Source organism: Notolepis coatsorum (genome assembly GCF_963971535.1).
Source record: "Notolepis coatsorum genome assembly, chromosome: 12".
In the NCBI taxonomy this organism is placed as follows: domain Eukaryota; kingdom Metazoa; phylum Chordata; class Actinopteri; order Aulopiformes; family Paralepididae; genus Notolepis; species Notolepis coatsorum.
Window position 1 is genome coordinate 30779021 of NC_140176.1, and position 27814 is coordinate 30806834.

Consider the following 27814-nt stretch of genomic DNA (forward strand, 5'->3'; position numbering starts at 1 on the left):
TGTTAGTGAATGAGGTCCAATGATTTTAAGTAGCCAAACGTTACACTATAAAAACGAACTGGATAGTTGATGATAATAAACATTTAACTTCATTAGCTGAAATATTCTAAAATCATTAAGTCTGCTATAAGCCATTATCCCTTTCTCTAAAGTGCGCCCTAATGCAGGCTCTAATGCGGGCTCTAAGACGGGCTCTAATGCAGGCTCTAATACGGGCTCTAATGTGGGCTACAATGCAGGCTCTAATGCAGGCTCTAAGACAGGCTCAGGATCTAATGCAGGCTCTAACGCAGGCTCTAAGACAGGCTCTAATGCAGGCTCTAAGACAGGCTCTAATGCAGGCTCTAACGCAGGCTCTAAGACAGGCTCTAACGCAGGCTCTAAGACAGGCTCTAATGCAGGCTCTAAGACAGGATCTAATGCAGGCTCTAACGCAGGCTCTAAGACAGGCTCTAACGCAGGCTCTAAGACAGGCTCTAATGCAGGCTCTAAGACAGGCTCTAATGCAGGCTCTAACGCAGGCTCTAAGACAGGCTCTAACGCAGGCTCTAAGACAGGCTCTAATGCAGGCTCTAAGACAGGATCTAATGCAGGCTCTAACGCAGGCTCTAAGACAGGCTCTAACGCAGGCTCTAAGACAGGCTCTAATGCAGGCTCTAAGACAGGCTCTAATGCAGGCTCCAAGACGGGCTCTAACGCAGGCTCTAAGACAGGCTTTAATGCAGGCTCTAAGACGGGCTCTAACGCAGGCTCTAATGCAGGCTCATTTTAAATGCTAGAGTGAAAATGACAATATCATATAGAACCTGGAATCCGTTGATATTAATCACTTCATGCTAGCATAACTGGAAAGTCCACTGGGAAGGAAAGAAATACTGCAATATATTATATCCAGTAGGGGTGTAAAGGTACCCGTACCGAACCGTTTCAGTGTGTACCGTACCGAGCGGCTGTGTACCGAACGAATACAACGGTATGTTAACCACTAACGACCGCCCACCGGGGGCTTGTTTTTTTCACAATCTAATATAATTATTATAATAAGTCGATTATTCATTTCAATATAGAATATTCGTTGACAGCCCTACAAGTACAATTCGTTACTGCACACTACATCACCCCTGAGTGGAACATGGAAAGCCAAACTTTCCCCTACTGTACCGAAAACCCGTACCGAACCGCGACTTCAAAACCGAGGTATGTACCGAACCATGGTTTTTGTGTACCGTTACACCCCTAATATCGAGGTCAGCAATATTTGATCATCTAACTCCATATTTATTTAGGCTAATGTTAGCAAACCTAGCCGTCATCAACCAGCTAGTTGATGCTTAAGTTCAGCAAATTTGTGTCTCATTTGCTATCATTAAATTGTTGTATTTTATCAGGTGCAAAAAGGGAAAGTATAAATCCTTATATCAGCATGATATTGGCTATGTCAACCTGATCTCTAAAGAAATTGCCATTGAAAACCCATGTGTGTGAATCCTCTCTCTCATTCTGTTAACAGCCCATTTAGTTGATTTTGATTAAATTTTTTAGACCTACTCTATGTTGTACCTCTTCCTGTGAAGTAAATTGGTTCACTTAAATGCCCAATCCTCAATCCAAACATACACAAAAGGGTAGTGCCCACCACTGAAAAACAAAAGAATAGTATTGGACTGAGCTCTTGATACAAGGGCTGACAGTAAATGATAGCTAACGCTATATCTGCATTTTAGAGTTGTAAAGGTTTGTTTACATGTGAAATGACTGTAAACTTTGCAGCTACCTGTATGAAGAAGAGTTTGGGTTTGCCGACTAAGCTTTTGCACATGTCGCCCCTGAAGAGTGAGGTCATGGTCTTGATGGGCATGGCTCCGTCTGTGCCGTAGATCATTCCCTCCTCGCCGTGGCTCAGCAGGATGCAGGCGAAACACGAGCTTTCACTGTGGTCTTCCTCGGAGGCTGGAACACACACACACACACACACACACACAAGCTTTCACTGTGGTCTTCCTCTGAGGCTGGGACTGTGGGACACACACATGCCATCAGCGTCCAGCACTACACAGCGTTACATGTCACTACAGTGTTACACATCGCTGCATGGCGTTACACATCATTACACAGCGCCAGACAGCATCACACAGCGTTATACAGCGTTACACATCGCTACAGCGTTAAACAGCATTACACATTGTTACACAGCGCTACACAGCATTACACAACATTATACATCGCTACACATACACAGCGTTGCACATCGCCACAAAGCGTTGCACAACGTTACACAGCGATGCACAGTGCTACATAGGGCTGTCGCGGTAACCGCATCACCGCAATCCCGCGGTGTGTCAAGGCACCCGCAAGATGGAGAACAACCGCGGCAACCATGGTAAAAAAAAGGGGCCGGTCATTTTTTACTCGGTTCATTTAATGACGAGACGTCCGTTTTCCAGTAGCATGAGCTAACTTCACGTTTCCATACAGTTTACAACTCGCAGATGAAATCAGGATTTATTTTCATATCCCGGACTCGAGCCCCCAATGTATACCTTTTCCTGTATTAACCTGCACCATAGTAGAGTACAGGGGAGCGTTCTCCCTCCCGGGCCGAAGTGCCGGTCATGTAACTTGCTCAATGTTATGACTAACGTTACACGCAAATGAAGTGTTGCCTCTCTCTACCGTCCCCGCTACACTCTGACTAACCCCTACGCTCACTTCGTTAACGTTATCATAGCTATTATTATGATCTGTAATGTCAACTCGATAACGTTAGCTTTGTTTGCAAACGTTAGCGTTCGCTATCTATGACGTTAGCTATAGGCTAGCTATATATAACGTTAGCTATTAGGCTAGCTATCTATGATGTTAGCTATAGGCTAGCTATCTATAACGTTAGCTATTAGGCTAGCTATCTATGGCGTTAGCTATTGGCTAGTTTCCCCCAATGATTGATGACACAAGTTGTGATATTTAACTAGCTATGTATGTGCATTCAAATTCACTAATGTTAAAATAGTGTCATAATAACGTTAAATGTTCGCTCAAATAACGTTCGTTTTAAGTTGGAGAAGAGATGTGTGACTGCTTGCGTAGACCTACAGTATATATCCCACAACACATCACTCTTAAAGGAGCAGGCAACACCCTACTACTTTTATCACATTTCAGAACGTTGAGGGACAAATGGATAGATTATCAAACATGTTTAAAATAGTTTCGGGACTCCTACGACCTTAGAATTTTTGTCTAATCACGATCGCGGGTAAGCTTGCATGTCTTAATAAAAAAATATATATATACAGGTATATTTAAAAAAAAATGAAATTATAATTTTTTTGAATAGTGCATCCCGCAGTGATTAGCCACACACACAACCGTGGTGAGAGAGTGTCATACCGCGACAGCCCTAGTGCTACACACTACAGTGTTACACATAGTCAGTGTTACACATCGTTAGTGGTTTACTTTGTTACACAATGTTATACAGCATTACACAGCGTCACACATTGCTACACAGCGTCACACAGTGCCACACAGCCTTGCACATCGCTATGCAATGTTACACGTCGCTACCCAGTGTTACACATTGCAACACAGAATTTCAGTGTTATACATCGCTACACACCACTATGCAACGTGCCCCGATCACGTTTTTTGCCACCGATACCGATCGTCTATGAGTCATATCGGCCGATACACTGCCGATACCGATCGTTTTTAGTTTTCTTATAGCAGCTGGCAGTATTATACTGTAGGTCTAACACAGGCATTCTCAAAGTCCGGTCTAAATTATCTAATCTAATCTTAGAAATTAAGTAAAGTGAATAGTACTGGGTGTTAAGCATAACAGTATCCAAGTTAATTTACTTATGACCATTAGTCAAAGTATTTTCCTATGAACTGAAACGTATAAGATGTTCGCAGTGTTCAGTTATGAAGCATGATAGCTAATTAGCCAACAGCTGCAAAAATGAATAATGTCAATTATGTTATAAGACATTGATATCAGGAGCTATCTGTAGCTACTGCTAGCCGGCTAGGTAACGTTAGACAACGCCTCATGTATTAAACTAAAGTGAACTATTTAGTTTACTGGGTCATTTCGTTTTAAACAGTGAGCTAACGTGAGCTAACGTTAGCTACCTAGCTAACGGAGGTCTCATGCACTCGACTATTGCCGGAGCATTTGTTGATATCAGGAGCTATCAGTAGCTAGCCAGCTAGATAACGTTAGACAATGCCTCATGTATTAAACTAAAAGTGAATAGTTGACTGGGTAATTTTGTTTAAACAGTAACGTTAGCTAGGTAGCTAACGTTAGCTCACGGAGGTCTCATGCACTAGACTAGCTTGTTGACATGGGTCTGGGAGGGGGAGGGGGGGGGGGGGGGCAGTGCGCTGCAGCAGCTGTGTGCCTGAGAGAGAAGTCAGCGAGTGAGAACTCCGCTGAGAATTGGATCATGTTTTTCGCGCGTCTTCGATCGGTTTTCAACGATCGGCGAAAATAAAGCATTATCGGAATTCACCGATCTCATATTGAATATCGGCCGATACCGATCGCTGGCCGATCGATCGGGGCATCCCTAAACGTTACACATCGCTATTCGCTACACAGCATTACACAACATTACACAGCGTTATACAACATTATACATCGCTACACAACGTTACACAAACAGCTATCACAGTGTTACACACCGTTACACAGCATCACACAGCCTTACGCAGCGCTACACTGTGTTACACAATGTTAAACATCATCACAGGGGTGTAAAGGTACACGTATCCGTACCGAACCGTTTCAGTACTGGACCTTAGGTTCAGTACGGCTGTGTACCGAACGAATACAACGGTATATTGTTAACCACTAACGACTGCACGTGCAGAACTTTTTTTTGTGTGAAGAATTTTATTAAAAACTCCAAAGTTCACCCATTCCCAAAATATAATTTGCGCAAAGGGCCGGGTGTTCATTCAACCAACACACAACACTGAGAGATTACCTGTCATTTTCTTTTTGATTATTAACACTTTCAGCGCCAGCAGGGGGCGCACGATTTAGTGCTTGAATGCCCAGCATCCACTTCAATGTTAGCGTTAATAACGCCTAATCTATGTTTTAAATTATGGCTATGTGTCTAATCTGCCCGTCGCTTATCAATGACTCATTTTCCAGTCAACATTGTCGAAGCGGATTGTTTTTTTATGGGTTCATTTCCGTTTTATAGCTTTTTGAAAAGCCCTCGTTTTCAAGGAAAATAAAAAGATTCCGTGGTAAATGCCCTGTACTGGAATATTCTAGAACGGTCATTTTTCGGCCTATTTATGAATCGTTTTCAAATAAACGCTAGATTATCGATAGTATATGTGTACGTATGCACGCTGGGGCCGCAAGCTGAAAATCGATTATCTTAGTTCCTGATCGCTCGCACAGCCACACACACACATAGGGGAAAAGCTTATATTTCCGTGAAAACAGGTCTGATTATCCTAAGACTGGTAAAATAGATTCCTTACCTGAGATCAGATGTTATCCAAAAAGATCATTCCAATTTCTGATCGCCATTCCAAAAATCGATCGTTTTTATTGATCCAACGCTACATACTGTAAACACATATTCCACGCTGTTCTGATGGTCCACAATGAATCCGATCGGCTCGGGGTACATGCCTGAGAAGTAAAATGTGGATTCCGGATTTTTCTTTTCTCATCCATTTTCATTGAGTCCATTCCAAAAGGGTGCATTACCATCTGAGAGACGATAGGGGGCGGTTTTTTCACATCTGAGCTCCTGATGGGGCTGGTTTACCAACGGGAGACTCCGTTGATGAAATATGAATTCAGAGCACTAATAAAAAAATAACACGCAAATTGTCGTGGTGGGCATTCAGGGGGCGGGCTGATAACACATGTTATGTCGTTTTGGGCATTCAAAGTGTTTTTTTTTTTATCCACTTTTTCTCTCATTTTCTATATTTTCTCCCATCCCAATTTCGTATCATCCAATTCAACCCTCCCCTGTCACGAACGCTGTTTCTTGCCTCCCACAAGCCGGCTGCAATGTGGACTAAGTCATACATAGCACAAGTCCCCTCCGGTACTTGAGGTAACCGCAGTCGCATCGTTTTACCTGCGCAGCTCGATCTCTCAGTGGCGAGGAGTAACGCGTGGGAGGCTCACGCTGCCCCCGACACTTCCTGATTCTACTGCGCAGGCGCACCAACCGACCTGTAGGAGTCGCTGTCCACAACGCCCGATCCCCACCCATCAGTTTCCCACCCCCTAATACGGCCAATGTGTATTAGTATGAACGACCAGCTAAACTGAAAGCAATGTGGAGCGCTGGGCTCGAACAGGCAAGCCCAGCGTCTCCGTCATTCGTGGCGAGCGCCTTGCCCACTACGCCACGTAGCCGCCCGGGCATTCAAAGTGTTAATAATTAAGTCGATTAATAATTTCAATGTAGAATATTCATTGACAGCCCTACAAGTACAATTCGTTACTGCACACTACATCACCCCTGAGTGGAACATGGAAAAAGAAACTTTCCCCCACTGTACCGAAAACCCGTACCGAACCGTGACTTCAAAACCGAGGTACGTACCGAACCGTGGTTGTGTACCGTGACACCCTGTGTTACACATCGTTACAAAGTATCACACAACGTTACACATCGCTACCCAGCATTACACAACGTGAAACAGCATCACAGTGTTAAACAGCATCACATAGCGTGACCGTCTCATGGCGTTACACAGCGTTACACAGCATCACAGAGTGTTACACAGCATCACACATAGCATCAAATAGCGTCACACATCATTACACAGCGTCAAACAGCGTCACCAGGGAACAAAATTAACTTTTTGACTTACCAGCCATTTGGCTGGTAGATTTTAAAAACTACCAGCCAGGCAGATTTTTTACCAGCCAAAAATTATAAATAGCTTTTTAGTATATCGCCATGTGTTATTATTACTATATAATACTCTCATATGCTATTTTCAATTAATATCATAAACAACATAAGGAATATTAGCATAATTTTTAGTATAGTTTTATAGTTTTAAATGCAAATAATTTATTGAAACATAGAAGTGGGGTCGGGACACACACACACACACACACTGTTTCAACTCACCACCCCCGCATCATATTGTAGTCTAGTCTGTCTTCAAACTTCCACTCCTCTCGAAACTTTTTTATATTTGAATATCAACATTATCTGTCCATCCTCAGTAATCCTCAGTTTACTATAATATACTCCTGTCCTGAGTCCTGACTAGTGACTTCATCGTCTTTCCAAACGCACGCGCACACACACAGGGAAAGGGAGAGTGCCCCCCCCCCCCCCCCCCCATTTCCCTTTCCTCAGTACACACTGTCTGCTGTTCACTATGGCTCTGCCTCTGATCAGGATTGGCTTGTTAGCTTACGCTAACATAACGTTCATTTCGGGCGATGTGGGCATAAAGGAATGGCGACGATGCAACGCATGTTAGATGCATATGATGGCGCTGCACCGACCGGCTGCCTTTCTGTTCGCTCCGTCGAGACTGTGCTTACTTTTGTTAATATTTATAGTTTTAAGAGTTTTGTCTGTACCAACAGTAGGTGCATTTAATGTGTATGACCGTCAGTCACTTATAGACATCGGATTACGGGAAATTTACCGATTGGATTACTCACTGGACCAGCTTTCCGAACCGCAACAATGGCCTGAAGAGATTCTCCGGAGATTAGGACCAGATCCTTTGTTCCTTGATCCCAGGAACAGAGGAACCAGACGGCGTGGGAAGAGAGCTGGGATCCGTAACAGGCTGAGATCCAGACGCCACCGAACACCATTGCCCAGTATATTGCTAGCCAATGTACAATCAATTGACAATAAACTGGATGACATCCGAGCAAGGATTCAATACCAAAGAGACGTTAGGGACTGCAACGTTCTCTGCTTCACCGAAACGTGGCTCACGCCGGAGGTTCCAGACCACGCAATCCAACCAGCCGATCACTTCTTTATCCATCGCAAGGATCGGACAGCAGAGTCCGGTAAACAACGTGGAGGAGGTATTGCCTTCATGTTTAACAAAAATTGGAGCGATCCAACTAACGTGAAGGAATTATCCAACCACTGCTGCCCAGACCTGGAGTATATAACCATCAAGTGTCGTCCTTTCTTCCTCCCGAGGGAGTTAACGGCGATCATCCTTGTAGGAGTGTATATTCCACCGCAAGCCAGTAACAACGCCGCGCTCTCCAGACTCCACGACGAGGTAAATAGAATACAAGCGGCGAACGTTAACGCCGCCATTTTGGTGCTGGGTGATTTCAATAGCGCCAATCTGAGAAAGGTATTACCTGACTTCTATCAGCATGTGACTTGCAACACCAGAGGCGGTAACATCCTAGATCACTGTTACACGCAATTTAAAGGTGGCTACAAGGCTCATTCTGATAGTGGCTTTGGTAAATCAGATCACGCGTCAATCTTTCTTTCACCAATGTACAAACAGAGAATCAAAAGTACTCCTGTAGTCTCGCGAGAGGTGCAGAAATGGGATTTGACGTCAGAGGAGACGCTCCGGTCTGCGTTTGACTGCACAGACTGGAATGTGTTCCGCGACACAGATAACATTAATGTCTACACGGAAACAGTGCTGGACTATGTTTGTACTATGGTGGAAGAAACAATCCCCACTACCAAAATGAGAGTTTACCCAAATCAAAAACCCTGGGTAGACAAATCCGTCCGTGAAGCTCTGAGAGAGCGCACCAAAGCATACAACGACGGCCTAGTGGCAGGCAACATGAATGACCACAAGGTGGCGCGATACAACGTAAGGAGGACAGTGTCAGAGGCCAAACGGCGCTACAGGGATAAAATTGAACTCCAGTTTGAACAAGCTGACTCTAGAGCTATGTGGCAGGGGCTCAAAACGATGACAGACTACAAAGGCGCCTCCCTCAAACTGAACAGTGACATCTCCTTAGCAAATGACCTCAATACCTTCTATGCGAGGTTTGATGCTGGTAATAACAACACCAGCTCACAAGCCACGGCAATGGGGGGGGGGGGGGTCGGCTGCTGATGGAGGCGCAGTGTTCAGGGTAACAGAGCATGAGGTGAGGCGGACCTTTAAAAAAGTGAATATCAGGAAGGCAGCAGGTCCGGACGGCATCCCCGGCCGCGTCCTAAAAGTCTGTGCCGACCAACTGGCCCCAGTATTCACTGACATATTTAACCTGTCCTTAGAACAGGCTGTCATCCCCACCTGCCTGAAGAAGTCCACTATTATCCCTGTACCCAAAAAATCCAAGCCTGCTTGCCTCAACGACTACCGCCCTGTAGCTCTCACCTCCATAGCCATGAAGTGCTTTGAGAAGCTAGTAAAGGGCTACATCTGCTCCTCCCTCCCCATCAACATGGACCCCCTGCAATTTGCATACCGCCCCAACAGGTCCACGGAGGACGCCATAGCCCATGTGCTGCACACAGCAGCATCACACCTGGACAAGAGGCAGGGGAACTATGTGAGAATGCTATTCATCGACTACAGCTCGGCATTCAATACCATAGTCCCCTCCATACTCATAGCCAAGCTCAGGGACCTGGGCTTGAACTATGACCTCTGCCAGTGGGTCTTGGACTTCCTGACTGGCAGACCCCAGGTGGTGAGAGCAGGCAACTGCACCTCCTCATCCATCACCCTCAACATAGGGGCCCCCCAGGGCTGTGTTCTGAGTCCCCTCCTCTACTCCCTGTACACACACGACTGTGTGGCTCAGCGGAGTAGCAATACAATCATCAAATTTGCTGACGACACAGTGGTGGTGGGCCTGATCTCTGATCTCTGCCAACGACGAGAGGGCCTACCTGGAAGAGGTCAAGGTCCTGGCGGGATGGTGCCAGGAAAACAGCCTCTCCCTGAACGTCAGCAAAACAAAGGAGATGATTGTGGACTTCAGGAGGTCGGGGGTCAAGGACTACAGCCCCCTCAGCATCGACGGGGCACCGGTTGAGAGAGTCAACAGCTTTAAGTACCTCGGAGCCTACATATCCGAGGACTTGACATGGACCACACACATTGACAGTGTTGTGAAGAAGGCACGACAACGCCTCTACTTCCTCAGGCGCCTAAGGAAGTTCCAAGTCAGTCAGAAGATCCTTAAGAACTTCTACTCATGTACAATAGAGAGCATCTTGACCGGCAACATCACCTCCTGGTTTGGGAATAGCACTGCACAAGACCGAAGCAGACTACAAAGAGTGACACGTTCAGCCGAACGCACAATTGGAGGGGGGCTCCCCACCCTCCAGAACATTTACAACAAGCGTTGCAAGGGCAAGGCTAAGAGAATCATTAAAGACTCCAGTCACCCGAACAACTGCCTCTTTGAACTGCTGCGGTCAGGCAAGCGATACCGGAGTCTCAAGGCGAGCACAGAAAGACTCAGAAGAAGCTTCTATCCCCAGGCCATCAGGCTGCTAAACGAACAATGAATGAACACTACACAACAACAACCACCAAACGCACATAGCACACACATCCACACGCACACACTCACTTTAAACAAACACACTGTAGCACCCACTCCACACACTTTATAGCACACACCCACTTTAAACAAACACACTGTAGCACCCACTCCCCACACTTTATATTTATTGATGAAGGATTGCACTACAACTCGTACACCTTACTGTAAATTGTACCTAAATTGTACCTCATCCCATTTCTGCTTTGCACTAGATAGTACTGTACATTAGTACACTGCATAGTATTGTATATTATATGGTAACTCAGAACATTGTACATATGTCTATACCGAACACTGTGACCTCATTTTCTTCTTCTAAATTACATGCTATACTATGTTATTTGATACTATCTTGTCTAGCACAGTCTCTGGAGCGTAACAGTAAGAAGCATTTTGTATGAAAGTATTCTGTACTTCTGTATGACAACTATTAAAGAAACTTGAAACTTGAAACATTTGACCCGTTGTGAGAAAAAAAACACCACAGACTTATTTCGGGTCGCAAAATAGGCGCACTGCTGTGTAGCCCTGCTCTGCTTAATGCGAGCAGAAGCACGGACTGGGCGGATATGACTCGCGGAGTTGACACGGGTTTTTTCAAAATAAGAGTATCATATGAACCGAACGTTGCTAGCTGCCGGAGCCATAGATATTATGACTGGAGCTGCGCTTGGGGCGGAAATGAGACCTGCACAGGATTTTCAAAATAAGAGTATCGATATGAACTACACGCCAGGTGGCGAGCAGAACTCTCATTGTTAGTCGCCAAACCTTAAATCTGCCCGCCATTGGCGGTTGGCGGGTACTTATTTTGTTCCCTGAGCGTCACACAGCGTTAAACAGCATCACATAACGTTACAAATCATTACACAGCGTCAAACAGCATCACATAGCGTCACACATCATTACACAGCGTTAAACAGCATCACACATCATTACACAGCGTCAAACAGCATCACACATCATTACACAGCATCAAACAGCGTCACACAGCGTTAAACAGCATCACACAGCGTCAAACAGCGTCAAACAGCGTCACACAGCGTCACACAGCGTTAAACAGCATCACATAGCGTTACACAGCGTCACACGCCATCACATAGCACCAAACAGCGTTACATAGCGTTACAGTGTCACATGGCATCACATAGCATTACACAGCGTCACACACAGGGCCCGACATTTACTTTTTGACTCACTGGCCAGTGGCAGGTAGATGGGAAAATTCTACCCGCCAAGCATATTTCTTACAGACCAAAGAAATATGCATTTTTGTGTCACATATATAAAAATAAAAAAAAATCAGTACATTTCGAGTAGATAAGCTATTACGTTGAAGAATACACACTTAAATAAGAGGCCAGAGTAAAATTTGTACTCTCTCTCTCTGAAGTCTAAAAAATATCAACAGTATCTGGCAATCCTCAGTAAATACTATCAAACTCATGTCATCTGGTATTTTCCGCGCGCGCGCGCACACACACACACACACACACAGAAAGGGCTCCTTAATTGAACAAGTAGAGAGAGGGATGGAGAGAGAGCCCCGCTCCCCCCCAGCATTTCTAACCTCAGCTCAGCTGTTTTCTGTCTGAGCACGATTGGCTAGATTAGTTTAGCTAGCGGCTAACGTTAGTTTACCTCGACGTAAATGAATGACTAGGATGCCAAGCTTGTTGGAAGCATTGGAATTTACACTGCACATAGAAACAGCGTGTAAAAAAAATCTGGGACTGATTTAATTCGCAAAATGCGACCAAAGCACTCTGGAGCTATGCTATAAGTCTTCACACACGGATGTTTGTCACGTTTCACGAGCTGTTGTTGATGGGCGTATACTAGCTACCTTGGGCTACTTCTGATTGGTGAGCATGACTGGCATGCAAGAAAAAAACTTGAATCAAACTCGCTGTATAACGTATCCCAAATCGCAGGCTTTGCTATTTGCTAAAAGGCACTGTCGTAACTAAGACCAAAACACACAGCAGTTTTAATTATTTTACACGACTATTTTCATTTTGTTACCCGCCACGTGGCGGACAGACCTCTCAGTGTCACTTTCCAAACCTAAAATATGCCCGCCATTGGCGGGTGGCGGGCTCTAATTTCGGGCCCTGGTCACACAGTTACTGTATTCATTTTGTCTATTGATGTTAGTCCTCATAGTAGCCATTTCAATGTAGTGAGACCTTTTATTTTTACCATGACTTCACTGTATAACATGACCTCACTGTATAACATGACCTCACATGACCTCACTGTATAACATGACATCACTGTATAACATGACCTCACATGACCTCACTGTATAACATGACCTCACTGTATAACATGACCCGGTCCTCACATGACCTCACTGTGTAACATGACCTCACAGGACCTCACTGTATAACATGACCTCACTGTATAATAACATGACCCGGTCCTCACATGACCTCACTGTGTAACATGACCTCACAGGACCTCACTGTATAACATGACCTCACTGTATAACATGACCTCACTGTGTAACAGGACCTCACTGTATAACATGACCTCACTCTATAACATGTGAATATAAGAATGTCTTCCCCCCACTCTGTCTCCCGTTCCTCTTCTCTCTCTCTCTACGGGACTGCCCAGTAGTATAAAGCGATAAACGATAAAAAATAAATCTTAAAAAAAAGAAAATGATCAAACATCAAAAATATTTAATACTATAATTAATGTAACTGTTAAGTGAAAGTGGTTTATTAATCCTGTCTGAATGTTTCCTGTCTGCTGCCCGACATGGTCGGAAGGCTCACTCGTTACAGGGACGAGTTTCACACCAATAGCTATCACTCACTCGTTACAGGGACGAGTTTCACACCAATAACTATCACTCACTCGTTACTGGGACGAGTTTCACACCAATAGCTATCACTCACTCGTTACAGGGACGAGTTTCACACCAATAGCTATCACTCACTCGTTACAGGGACGAGTTTCACACCAATAGCTATCACTCACTCGTTACAAGGACGAGTTTCACACCAATAGCTATCACTCACTCGTTACAGGGACGAGTTGCACACCAATAGCTATCACTCACTCGTTACAGGGACGAGTTTCACACAAATAGCTATCACTAAAGTCAAAATTAAGTTGACTTTAATACTTCTGCTTCTGACATTTGAACAGAAGTTGTAGGACTAGTAAGACTCAATTAGTTTAGCAAAACAAGAAAACTAACAAACAACTTCTTAAACTGACCATAGGTACCAGAAAGAAAGAAAGAAAGAAAGAAAGAAAGAAAGAAAGAAAGAAAGAAAGAAAGAAAGAAAGAAAGAAAGAAAGAAAGAAAGAAAGAAAGAAAGAAAGAAAGAAAGAAAGAAAGAAAGAAAGAAAGAAAGAAAGAAAGAAAGAAAGAAAGAAAGAAAGAAAGAAAGAAAGAAAGAAAGAAAGAAATTACAATAGCTCAATCCCTAACCCTAACCATGTGTTGCATGTTCACATATAAACTGAACTGGTCTGCATTACAGAGAACATATTTGAATGAGATAAGGGATAGGTCCGTGGTGTGGAAGGGAGGAACGGAGCTGGTGGAGGAGAGATGGTGGAGAGAGGGAGGAGATGAGAGATGGAGAGATGGAGGAGATAGAGGAGAGGTGGAGGAGAGATGTGGAGAGATGGAGGAGAGAAGAGATGGAGAGAAGGAAGAGAGATTGTGGAGAGGGAGGAGAGGAGATGGTGGAGAGAGGGAGGAGAGATGGAGGATAGGAGAGATGTAGAGATGTAGGAGAGAGGGTGGAGAGATGGGAGGAGAGAAGAGATGGAGGAGAGATAGTGGAGAGATGGAGACGGAGGAGATGGGGGAGAGAGGGAGGAGAGATGGAGAGATGGAGAAGAGAAGGATGAGAGATGGAGAGGAGAGATGGAGGAGAGATGGTGGAGAGATGGAGGAGAGATGGTGGAGAGATGGAGGAGAGATGGTGGAGAGATGGTGGAGAGATGGAGGAGGGAAGAGATGGAGAGATGGAGGACAGATGGGAGAGAGATGGAGGAGAGATGGGGGAGAGAAGAGATGGAGAGATGGGAGAGAGATGGTGGAGAAGAGATGGAGAGATGGAGGAGAGATGGAGGAGAGATGGAAGAGAGATGGGGGAGAGAAGATATGGAGAGATGGAGGAGAGATGGAGGAGAGATGGAAGAGAGATGGGGGAGATATGGAGAGATGGAGGAGAGATGGTGGAGAGAAGAGATGGAGATGGAGGAGAGATGGAAGAGAGATGGGGGAGAGAAGATATGGAGAGATGGAGGAGAGAAGATATGGAGGAGAGATGGAGGAGAGATGGGAGAGATATGGAGGAGAGATGGGAGAGAGGTCCAGTACTCACCCTCTCTAAGGAGACGCTCCATCTTCTCACACGTCTGGTCGTTGTAGATGCAGACGTCGAAGCCCAGGCTCTTGAAGCACTTGAACAGCTCCCCTGCATCTCGATCTGTGCCGTTGCGTACATTCATCCCTGTCAGGACCGTCTGCATGTTAATTCATACTCTACATGCAGTGTGTTATATCATTAGGTTTCCAGACGTCTAATGGTGTATGTACTGCCCCCCCCCCCAAGTGCCCCAAAAAGGCAGAGTCATAATAATAGTGATGTCATAAACACAACAGCATCTACATGTTAATAGTGACGTCATAAACACAACAGCCTCTACATGTTAATAGTGACGTCATAAACACAACAACCTCTACATGTTAATAGTGACGTCATAAACACAACAGCCTCTACATGTTAATAGTGACGTCATAAACACAACAACCTCTACATGTTAATAGTGACGTCGTAAACACAACAACCTCTACATGTTAATAGTGATGTCATAAACACAACAACCTCTACATGTTAATAGTGATGTCATAAACACAACAACCTCTACATGTTAATAGTGACATCGTAAACACAACAACCTCTACATGTTAATAGTGACGTCATAAACACAACAACCTCTACATGTTAATAGTGACGTCATAAACACAACAACCTCTACATGTTAATAGTGATGTCATAAACACAACAACCTCTACATGTTAATAGTGACGTCATAAACACAACAACCTCTACATGTTAATAGTGACGTCATAAACACAACAACCTCTACATGTTAATAGTGATGTCATAAACACAACAACCTCTACATGTTAATAGTGACGTCGTAAACACAACAACCTATACATGTTAATATGACGTCATAAACACAACAACCTCTACATGTTAATAGTGACGTCGTAAACACAACAACCTCTACATGTTAATAGTGATGACATAAACACAACAACCTCTACATGTTAATAATAGTGATGACATAAACACAATGACCTCTACATGTTAATAGTGATGACATAAACACAACGATCTCTACATGTTAATAGTGACATCATAAACACAACAACCTCTACATGTTAATAGTCGTACCCGTCTTTTCGTCAAAGTTTTTGTTGTTGATGATGATGCACTTGCCCACTCGCTGGTGGCTCATCTTATACTGGAATGTTGGTGAAACGATTCTGTAGTGGCTTTCTGAAGAGTCCTGCTCCCGAGACTGGCCATCCTTATTCTTCTTACTGAGGGAGGCAGAGACAGACAGAACACACCGACGGGAGTCACATCCTGAGGGCTTATGTTTGGATCATGTAGCGATACTCCATGGATTCATGGCGTGTGCCACTAAATGTACCACTAACAGCAATAGCAACAACACTAATGTGGTTAAAAGAACATACTCGTCTTCTGAAAGAGTGTAGTAATAATCTGGAAACAGGTTAAAGTTATACAACACAAAAGGAACTATCCAAAGCCAACATTGTTGTTATTATTGTAACTGTTGTAAGCTCATGTCCATCAAATAAGGACAGGTGACATGTGGTTACAACAAGAAACAATCTGTCCATCAAATAAGGACAGGTGACATGTGGTTACAACAAGAAACAATCTGTCCATCAAATAAGCAACGTAAGCTTCTCCATGAAGGTAAACTCTCAACTCCTGTGGTGGCGAAGGTTAAAGAGCCTAAACTTCAGATTATCTAAAACCCCTCCCTTACAGTCAGTCACTACACTGACGAGACCACGACAACAAGACACTGTAAACCCACACAGCGAGAGTTCACAAGGATCTTAATCAAACAATTTAAAAAAGGCACACTCTGAACCACTTACTCCGAGACCAAAGAGCACATACATTTTCAAATGAGGCGTTAATGTCATGTCGCAGTAATAATCCACCGTCCAAGGATATGTCTATGACATGTTTCGACCGTGCGCGTATCGAAAAAATCTGAAGCGAATCAAAGTATATCCAGCTACAGAGGAAATCTTTCACATGAGTGGCAATTCTCCCAGACCTGTCATATTTCCATTCTTCAACGGATCCATCCAGATAACTAAACCACAGTGGCCCATTGGAGGCTCACAATATCCACGCTGGTTCCAGAAGAGCCTAGTCATCAGGTTGCCCAAGCGCTGGAACAAAGAGGACCCCCATATTCTCTCCCTCTCTCTCTCTTCTCTCCCGCTCTCTCCATCACACACACACACATCCATCCAACCCGGCCATCTAATCAACATGTGATCCAGAACTTTACACAGCACCACCCCCCCCTGCCCCCCCCCCCCCCCCCCCCCCCTCCGGTGCCACCATACTACACAGTGGACTGGGGTGGGCAAAGACCCCCGTCTCTGTGGTACTGTAGGCTGGGGTGGGAGGGGGATGAGGAGGAGGATGAAGCTCACCTGGGTTCCTCATTAAGCGCTACGCCACTCTGCATCTGAAATGCCTTGCTCCCGTCCTTGTTCCTTTCTTTCTTTTCTTTCCTGAAAGAGTTAATTTCTTTCTTTTTTCTGGCTGTGTGCTACGACCCTGTCATGCTCTGTGTGATGGAGGGAGACTGGACTGGACCAGCGTGTGCTGGGGGCGGCGCTGTCAGCCGCCTGAGTCAGCAAGCCACGCCACCACCAGAGCTTTCTAAAGGCCTATTCAAACATGGCCCCTGCACCCGCTGAGGTCAGACAGGCCAACCTGTGGCTCCTCTGCTGACAGGCACAGAATCAGCCCATGCCAAAACTCAACTGCGAGTAGCTAGCAGAGGAGCTAGCAGACGAGCTAGCAGAGGAGCTAGCAGAGGAGCTAGCAGAGGAGCTAGCAAATGAGCTAGCAAATGAGCTAGCGGAGGAACTAGCAGAGGAACTAGCAGAGTAGCTACCAGATGAGCTAGCAGAGGAACTAACAGAGTAGCTACCAGATGAGCTAGCAGAGGAGCTAGCAGATGAGCTAGCAGGGGAGCTAGCAGATGAGCTAGCAGGGGAGCTAGCAGATGAGCTAGCAGGGGAGCTAGCAGATGAGCTAGCAGGGGAGCTAGCAGATGAGCTAGCAGGGGAGCTAGCAGATGGGCTAGCAGAGGAGCTAGCAGAGGAGCTAAGAGAGTAGCAGCAGAAGAGGAAGTCTTTTTACCCCCCAGACGGCTTTTTCTTGGGCTCCCTTGGTCTGATTTGATGCTGTTTATTAGGGGGGCTTGTTGTACACCCTGAAGACAAAAACAAAACAAAAACAAAAAGGTAATTTTCTGTTTGCTTCCTAATTAACCCTTTCACTGCAACACTACAGAAGGTTAACCCTTTCACTGCCACACAACAGCAGGTTAACCCTTTCACTGCTGCACGACAGAAGGTTAACCCTTTCACTGCCGCACTACAGAAGGTTAACCCTTTACCATCACACTACCGACGGGTAGTAAAGGGTTAACCTTCTGTAGTGCGGCAGTGAAAGGGTTAAGACATAGAGATAAGACACAGAGATAGGACACATAGAGATAGGACATAGAGATAAGACACAGAGATAGGACACAGAGAGATAGGACACAGAGAGATAAGACACAGAAATAGGACACACAGATATAGGACACAGAGAGATAGGACACAGAGAGATAGGACACAGAGAGATAGGACACAGAGATAAGACACAGAGATAAGACACAGAGATAGGACACAGAGAGATAGACATAGAGATAAGACACAGAGATAGGACACATAGAGATAGGACATAGAGATAAGACACAGAGATAGGACACACAGAGATAAGACACAGAGATAGGACACAGAGAGATAGGACACAGAGAGATGGGACACAGAGATGGGACACAGAGATGGGACACAGAGATAGGACACAGAGAGATAAGACACAGAGAGATAGGACACAGAGAGATAAGACACAGAGAGATAAGACACAGAGATGGGACACAGAGAGATAGGACACAGAGAGATAAGACACAGAGATAGGACACAGAGAGATAGGACACAGAGATAGGACACAGAGATAGGACACAGAGAGATAGGACACAGAGATAGGACACAGAGAGATAAGACACAGAGAGATAGGACACAGAGAGATAGGACACAGAGAGATAAGACACAGAGATAGGACACCGAGATAGGACACAGAGAGATAGGACAGAGAGAGATAAGACACAGAAATAGGACACAGAGAGATAAGACACAGAGATAGGACACAGAGATATGACACAGAGAGATAGGACACAGAGAGATAAGACACAGAAATAGGACACAGAGAGATAAGACACAGAGATAGGACACAGAGAGATAGGACACAGAGAGATAGGACACAGAGAGATAAGACACAGAGAGATAGGACACAGAGAGATAGGACACAGAGAGATAGGACACAGAGATATGACACAGAGAGATAAGACACAGAGAGATAAGACAGAGAGAGATAGGACACAGAGAGATAAGACACAGAGAGATAGGACACATAGATAAGACACAGAGATATGACACAGAGAGATAAGACACAGAGAGATAGGACACAGAGATAAGACACAGAGATATGACACAGAGAGATAAGACACAGAGAGATAAGACAGAGAGAGATAAGACACAGAGAGATAAGACACAGAGATAGGACACAGAGAGATAAGACACAGAGATAGGACACAGAGAGATAAGACACAGAGATAGGACACAGAGAGATAGGACACAGAGAGATAGGACACAGAGAGATAAGACACAGAGAGATAGGACACAGAGATAAGACACAGAGATATGACACAGAGAGATAAGACACAGAGAGATAAGACAGAGAAATAGGACACAGAGAGATAGGACACAGAGATAAGACAGAGAGATAAGACACAGAGATAGGACACAGAGAGATAGGACACAGAGAGATAGGACACAGAGATATAGGACACAGAGATAGGACACAGAGATAGGACACAGAGAGATAGGACACAGAGAGATAAGACACAGAGATAGGACACAGAGAGATAGGACACAGAGATAGGACACAGAGAGATAGGACACAGAGAGATAGGACACAGAGATAGGACACAGAGAGATAAGACACAGAGATAGGACACAGAGATAGGACACAGAGAGATAGGACACAGAGATAGGACACAGAGAGATAAGACACAGAGAGATAGGACACAGAGAGATAGGACACAGAGAGATAAGACACAGAGATAGGACACAGAGATGGGACACAGAGATAAGACACAGAGATAGGACACAGAGATAGGACACAGAGAGATAGGACACAGAGAGATAAGACACAGAGAGATAGGACACAGAGAGATATGACACAGAGAGATAGGACACAGAGAGATAAGACACAGAGATAGGACACAGAGAGATAGGACACAGAGAGATAGGACACAGAGATAGGACACAGAGAGATAAGACACAGAGATAGGACACAGAGAGATAAGACACAGAGATAGGACACAGAGAGATAGGACACAGAGATAGGACACAGAGAGATAAGACACAGAGATAGGACACAGAGATAGGACACAGAGAGATAGGACACAGAGAGATAGGACACAGAGAGATAAGACACAGAGAGATAGGACAGAGAGATAAGACACAGAGAGATAGGACAGAGAGATAAGACACAGAGAGATAGGACACATAGAGATAGGACACAGAGAGATAGGACACAGAGGGATAATATGTATGGAGGAGAGAGCGGAGGAGAGAAAGAGAACTTGAGGAGAGAGTGGAGGAGAGAGAGAGCGGAGAAGAGAGAGAGCGGAGGAGAGAGTGGACGAGAGAGAGTGTAGGAGAGAGAGAGCGGAGAAGAGAGAGAGCGGAGGAGAGCATGTAGGAGAGAGAGCGGAAGAGTGAGAGAGAGCGGAGGAGAGTGGAGAAGAGAGAGAGCAAAGGAGAGAGTGGAGGAGAGTGGAGGAGACAGGGAGCGGAGGAGAGAAAGAGTGAAGGAGAGAGAGTGGATGAGAGAAAGAGTGGAGGAGAGAAAGAGCGGAGGAGAGAGAGTGGGGAGAGAAAGAGTGAGGAGAGAAAGAGTGGAGGAGAGAGTAAGATGTACAAAAAGAGAGTAAGATGTGCACAGAGAGTAAGATGTACAGAGGATAGGGTAAGATGCAAAGAGGAGAGAGAGTAAGATGTACAGAGATAGAGTAAGATGTACAGAGGAGAGAGAGTAAGATGTACAGAGAGAGAGTAAGATGTACAGAGGAGAGAGAGAGAGTAAGATGTACAGAGGAGAGAGAGTAAGATGTACAGAGAGAGATAGTAAGATGTACAGAGGAGAGAGAGAGTAAGATGTACAGAGGAGAGAGAGTAAGATGTACAGAGGAGAGAGAGTAAGATGTACAGAGAGAGTAAGATGTACAGAGAGAGAGAGTAAGATGTACAGAGGAGAGAGAGTAAGATGTAGAGGAGAGAGAGTAAGATGTACAGAGGAGAGAGAGAGTAAGATGTACAGAGAGAGAGTAAGATGTACAGAGGAGAGAGAGTAAGATGTAGAGGAGAGAGAGAGTAAGATGTACAGAGGAGAGAGAGTAAGATGTACAGAGAGAGAGTAAGATGTACAGAGGAGAGAGTAAGATGTACAGAGAGAGAGAGTAAGATGTACAGAAGAGAGCGAGTAAGATGTACAGAAAGAGAGAGAGAGAGAGTAAGATGTACAGAGGAGAGAGAGTAAGATGTACAGAGAGAGAGTAAGATGTACAGAGAGAGAGAGTAAGATGTACAGAGGAGAGAGAGTAAGATGTACAGAAGAGAGCGAGTAAGATGTACAGAAAGAGAGAGAGAGAGAGTAAGATGTACAGAGGAGAGAGAGTAAGATGTACAGAGAGAGAGAGTAAGATGTACAGAAGAGAGAGAGTAAGATGTACAGAAGAGAGAGAGTAAGATGTACAGAAGAGAGAGTAAGATGTACAGAAGAGAGAGAGTAAGATGTACAGAGGAGAGAGAGAGTAAGATGTACAGAGGAGAGAGAGTAAGATGTAGAGGAGAGAGAGAGTAAGATGTACAGAGGAGAGAGAGTAAGATGTACAGAGAGAGAGTAAGATGTACAGATGAGAGAGAGTAAGATGTACAGAGAGAGAGAGAGAGAGAGAGAGAGAGAGAGAGAGAGTAAGATGTACAGAGGAGAGAGAGTAAGATGTACAGAGAGAGTAAGATGTACAGAAGAGAGAGTAAGATGTACAGAGGAGAGAGAGTAAGATGTACAGAGGAGAGAGAGTAAGATGTACAGAGGAGAGAGTAAGATGTAGAGGAGAGAGAGAGTAAGATGTACAGAGAGAGATAGAGTAAGATGTACAGAGAGAGATAGAGAAAGAGTAAGATGTACAGAAGAGAGAGAGTAAGATGTACAGAAGAGAGAGAGTAAGATGTACAGAAGAGAGAGAGTAAGATGTACAGAAGAGAGAGTAAGATGTACAGAAGAGAGAGTAAGATGTACAGAAGAGAGAGAGTAAGATGTACAGAAGAGAGAGAGTAAGATGTACAGAAGAGAGAGAGTAAGATGTACAGCAGGGTTTCCGTTAGAAAATATTGGTGCCGGTCTGCGTGTCCTGCAAGATTTCCATCTCCCGGACAAATGGGAGAAATTCCGGTCAGAGTTTATTTAAACAGCAGTCTGTTTTAATCACATTTTTATGAGCTAACGAATTCCGTTATATTGGACATTTGTATTAATTATATCAAGCGAAGAATGAGAAATTTGGCACTACTAAGACGGCAACATTTAATGTGGGGTTGAAAATCTATGTAATGTTGGCTGAAATCTAAACGTTGCGTGATTTGCCGAATCCAATTACCATCTCTCGCCTCCCAACGAAGCGATACGCTAATCCAGCATCAAGCTCCCGCCCCGCCATTCTCATCAGCAAACCACAGGCTCGCGCTGCAGCAGCTGTCACACCCCAAATGAATCTCGAGTCGACATCGCTTCACCTCGTATCAGAACACTACACACATATCATAATGTTCACAGCAAACTGTAGTCGATCACAGTTGTCATGCTTCATTGCCTCGTTTGCGAGCCTCGACATCTGCGAGGCTCGCAACGGTAGCAGCAGCCGCGGCAGGTGCACTGACTTGGGGATGTTCTTTGTGGCTGGTCCCGCTGGGGTGAGGGCGAGGCTAACGTTGGCGGGAGCAGCAGAGGGGCTAGCTCTGGTGCTGGTTCCTCAGACTCAGAGAGCTCATCGTTGGCTGCCGCTGGAGTGACGGTGGTGGTTAACTTTGAGTTTGACCCCGAAGAAATCTGTGACTTTTCTACGCTTTATCGTTCAATCAATGTTATCTCTCGTATACTATAGATAGAGGCTAGACTACTAGAGCGCTATTTGAAATGGATGCACCGCACGTTAGTATGAGCTTACCTCTGTGTGCAGCGTGCTCACATGACACAATCTCTCTCTCTCTCGCTCGTATAGCTGTTTGTCATTATGGTGGCCAGACAGGCTCAATAAAAGAAAGAAAGAAAACATTCAATCCGAGCGCGCGCGCCAGCCGCGCTTTATCAGAGTGAAGCAACAATGAAACAAATGTAATTGTAACTGCCTCTGTGTTCAGTTCAAGTTTTGGTTTCTACCAGTTTTTGGTTCCTACCAGGTTTTTGGACAGGTGACATGTGCTAAATGCTGCTAGATTAATGGCGGAACTAATGGTTGAAGCCCACAGTGTCCGGGGACGTTTTATGCCAACGCACGCATGTCAAGAGATAGCTTCAGTCACAGTCTTCTTGTAAAGAGATAGCTTTAGTCAGTCTTCTTGTAAAGAGATAGCTTCAGTCACAGTCTTCTTGTAGAGTTCATAGCATCAAGAAGATGATAAAGTCCACATAATTTCCTCTCTTATTGCATGCAGCCAATAAGGTACGTTTTGGTGTTGTGGTTGTTTGCTAAGTAGGCCCAAGCCATGTAGCTAAAGTGCTAACTAAATGCTTGCTAAACATCAATGATCATTGAAGAAGGACTTAAAGTGTTTGTAGGTTAAGTTAATTTGGTTAACAATATTGCAAGGACATGTGACACTAAGACAAGTAGAAATAATATGGATGTATGTTGTTATTGTTTGATCTGTGATTTATTGTATTTCATGTATGTGTTTCACAGTTCTCACGGTCCGGATTGAAATAAATCCAATCAGTAATATAAAGAATGTGTTGCTGTCATCATTGCATTAGAGGGAGTTACAGTGAGAACTTACTGCTCCAGAAGACAGCATCAGAGAGCAGTGCTTAATAACATTAAACCAAGCAAAGATGTCTTGAGAGTGGCAGCCAGCGTGTAGCTGTTGTGGATGCACATTGCACAGACATGCAGGCACAAGCACCTGAGTTGCTGCAGCACAGCACAACCGTGCAACCACAAGAGGAAGAAGGCACAATAGTTAACCCCGCTTCCTCAGAAGAGCCACGAAGAGGCCATAGAGTCCGCATGTTGACGTTGTTGGTTTATGATGATTGGAAGCGCATTGAAGTGCCTGACCATAACACACGTCGCAGAGTCGACACCTGTGAAACAGTAACAAAGAAAATTGTAAATAATGCAATGGACCTTTTCGACACAAGAAAGGCTAAAGGTCAAAGGCATGAAGAACAATTCATGGAAGGGATAGTGTATGTAGCCTCAGTCAAGACAGGCACCAGCTCTCGCCACACTAAATTCTCCTTAGCAAGCAGGAAAAGTGCAGCTGCTGAGGTTGCTGCTAACCAAGCCACCTGAGAACTCCTGCTAGAGCAAGAGCTTCATATTGAAGAAATTCAGAGACTGGAAGCTGAAGCTGCACAGTTAAAGGCACAACAGGAAGCTGAAGCCGCCCAGTTAAAAGCCAAGCAGGAGGCTGAAACTGCAGAAAGACAAAGAGTGCTAGAAGCCAAACGCAGAGAATTAAATAGCTTGGAAACTATTAAGAAGCTAAAGGCTGCCAAGGCACGACAGCAAGTATATGAGCAGAGCGAATGTTCAGCTCAAGCAGCTAAACAAAGTGACCGCTCAGATGAAGAAATAAACGAGCTTCTCCATCAACATGTGTCTGTGAAGGAGGAAGTCAAGCCTCAAGCTAGCCTAATGCAGTACCGTTCTCCACCACAATCTGTAACATATCCAAGGCAAGAACAGCACCGTTCTCCACTGCAAGCTGTATCACAAAGGCAAGAAGACAGATCTGAAGACAGCACAGCAGCTCTTGTCAGATTGTTTGCAGAATCCATCAGTGCAAGTCGCATTCCTATACCTGAACCTGCAGTGTTCAATGGCGACCCACTCAGATACAACGACTGGAAGGTGTCCTTTCAGACGCTTGTTGGCAGGAAGAACATACCAGCCGAAGAGAAGATATATTATCTACGCAAGTATGTGGGTGGATCTGCCAAGAAGGCCATAGAGAGCTACTTCTTACTAGGCACAGAGTCAGCCTATTATGCAGCATGGCACATCCTAGATGAGCAATATGGCAATCCATTCCTTATTGCCAAGGCCTTCAGAGATAAGATTGAGTCGTGGCCCAAGATAAGCTCCAAAGGCAGTGTGGAACTTCAAGAACTCGCTGACTTCCTGCGCAGCTGTGAGGCTGCCATGTCTCAGATCAGAGGTCTTGAAATACTTAATGATTGCAACGAGAACCAGAAAATACTCTCTAAACTTCCAGACTGGTTGACTTCAAGATGGAATAGGAAAGTCATAGCCACAGAAGAAGAAACTCACATGTTCCCGAGCTTCAGCCAGTTTGTCAAGTTCCTCACACGTGAAGCCAAAATCGTTTGCAGCCCAATAACATCTCTTCATGCTCTGAAGCCAAGTGAAAGTATTCTGGACAAGGGTTCAAAGAGCAGAGGTCCTGGAGCAAGGGTCTTAGCAACCAGCTCAGATGAGAAAGCCGTCGCCACAAGCTGTGTCTTCTGTGAGAAGGCAGGACACAGTCTACAAAAGTGTCGCAAGGTTATGCAGAAGACAATCTTAGAACGAATCAAGTTTGTTCAAGAGAAGAAGTTGTGTTTCGGGTTTCGGCTGTCTGAAGTCTGGCCATCGCTCCAAGGACTGTAGAGATAGAAACACCTGCGACACCTGTGAGAGAAGACATCCAACTTGCCTCCATGATGATCGCACCAAGGAAGAAAGGATGTCAACAAAGCCTGATGGAGCAAGGAACAGTGATAAGTACAAAGAAAGAAAGAATAATCAGCCACAAGACCAGGCAGAGAGACCATCACGTGAGGCGACAGCATTTAGAGTCATCCAGTGTGGGTGTCATCTACAGGTGAGCCAAGTCGTGAGGTTCTGGTGTACGCACTCCTCGATACACAAAGTGACACAACCTTTATCCTTGAAGAGACAGCAAAGGCTCTCAACACAAAAGGTGAACCAGTTCAGCTAATGATCTCGACACTGGCTTCAAGAAACACAGTCGTGTCCTGTCGGAAACTGACAGGTCTACAAGTAAGAGGTTTCTATTCAGACAAGATAATCACTCTGCCAGTGACTTACTCAAGAGTGTATCCCTGCAAACAGAGACCATATTCCCACACCAGAGACAGCGAAGGCATGGCCTCATCTTGAACACATTGCAGATGAGATCGCTCCTCAGCAAAGCTGTGATGTCGGCCTGTTAATTGGCTACAACTGTGCTCAAGCCCTCGTTCCAAGACAAGTGGTGCCTGGTGAGGAACATCAGCCGTTTGCTCAGAGAACAGACTTGGGCTGGAGTGTGGTGGGATATGGTAACCCGTGTCTCAACTATGGAGATACAATCGGAATCAGTAACCAAGTCATTGTGAAGCAAGTGATGCCAGGTCTACCATCCTCTTCAGACCTCACAAGTGAAGTGCACTATGTCTGTAGAACACAGATCAAAGAAGTGCTACCTGCAGATGTCATAAAGATGCTGGAGTCCGACTTCGCTGAAAGAGCGTCAGAGGCCAGCCCCATCTCTCAAGATGATCTAAGGTTCTTGTCGAAAATGGAGAAGGGCATCAAGTTAAAGAGCGACGGTCATTATGAAATGCTGCTGCCATTCAAGAAGGAAAGGCCTAACTTACCTGATAACAAGATCTGTGCTATCCATCGTCTCAATTGCCTAGAAAGGAAGATGAGAAGAAATTATCAGTACTACAAAGACTACAAGACCTTCATGGATGAGACCATAACCCGCGGAGATGCAGAAAGGGTCCCAGAGGAAGACATCTACAAAGCTCCAGCTTGGTATATCCCACATCATGGGGTGTATCATCCACAAAAGCCTGGGAAGATACGTGTTGTCTTCGATTGCTCCGCCAAGTACCAAGGAATATCCTTGAACGACTATCTCCTGACGGGTCCAGAGTTGACAAACACCTTAATGGGAGTCCTGTAGAGGTCCTGTGGCAATCATGTGTGACATAGAACGCATGTTCCACCAGTTCCATGTCAAGGCAGAAGACCAAGATTACCTACGATTCCTTTGGTGGGACAATGGAAATCTTGAAATCTTGAATCTTGAAAATGGAAATCTATCGGATGAAAGTCCACTTGTTTGGTGTAGGTGCAGCAATCCAGCTGGTGAAAGAAGCAAGAGAGCTTTGCAGCGCAGGCAAACTCTGGCTGCATAAGTTCATCTCGAACAGCAAGGAAGTCCTAGCCACAATCCCAAAAGAAGAGTGTGCTGAAGCTCCCAGAGACAAAGACATGGCACTGGGTGAACTGCACATGGAGAGAGTACTCGGTGTGCAGTGGTGCGTGTCTTCCGATGAGTTCCAGTTCAGAGTGATCGTCAAAGAGAATCCACTTACCCGAAGAGGAGTCTTGTCCACAGTCGCTTCAGTATACGATCCTCTGGGATTTGTGGCGCCCTTCATCCTGGTAGGAAAGCAGATCCTGCAGCAGATGTGTCGTGACAAGCTCAGTTGGGATGACACCTTACCTGATGACTTACGACCTCTGTGGGAATGCTGGCTCCAAGACCTACAAAATCTGGCTGGTGTGAAGATTCCAAGATGCTACGTTCCA

At 45.0% G+C, this 27814-nt stretch overlaps 1 protein-coding gene across 1 annotated transcript in view; it reads right to left on the reverse strand.

The window, feature by feature from the left end:
- The window catches only part of casp7 (caspase 7, apoptosis-related cysteine peptidase), a 77176-nt gene that overhangs the window by 25080 nt on the left and 24282 nt on the right, over window positions 1-27814 (reverse strand). The window contains exons 3-5 of the mRNA XM_084326604.1: window positions 15979-16127; window positions 14896-15024; window positions 1775-1950 (exon numbers count right to left, since the gene is read on the reverse strand). Coding sequence (XP_084182730.1) covers window positions 1775-1950; window positions 14896-15024; window positions 15979-16127 — 454 coding nt within the window. The remainder of the gene's footprint in view (window positions 1-1774; window positions 1951-14895; window positions 15025-15978; window positions 16128-27814) is intronic.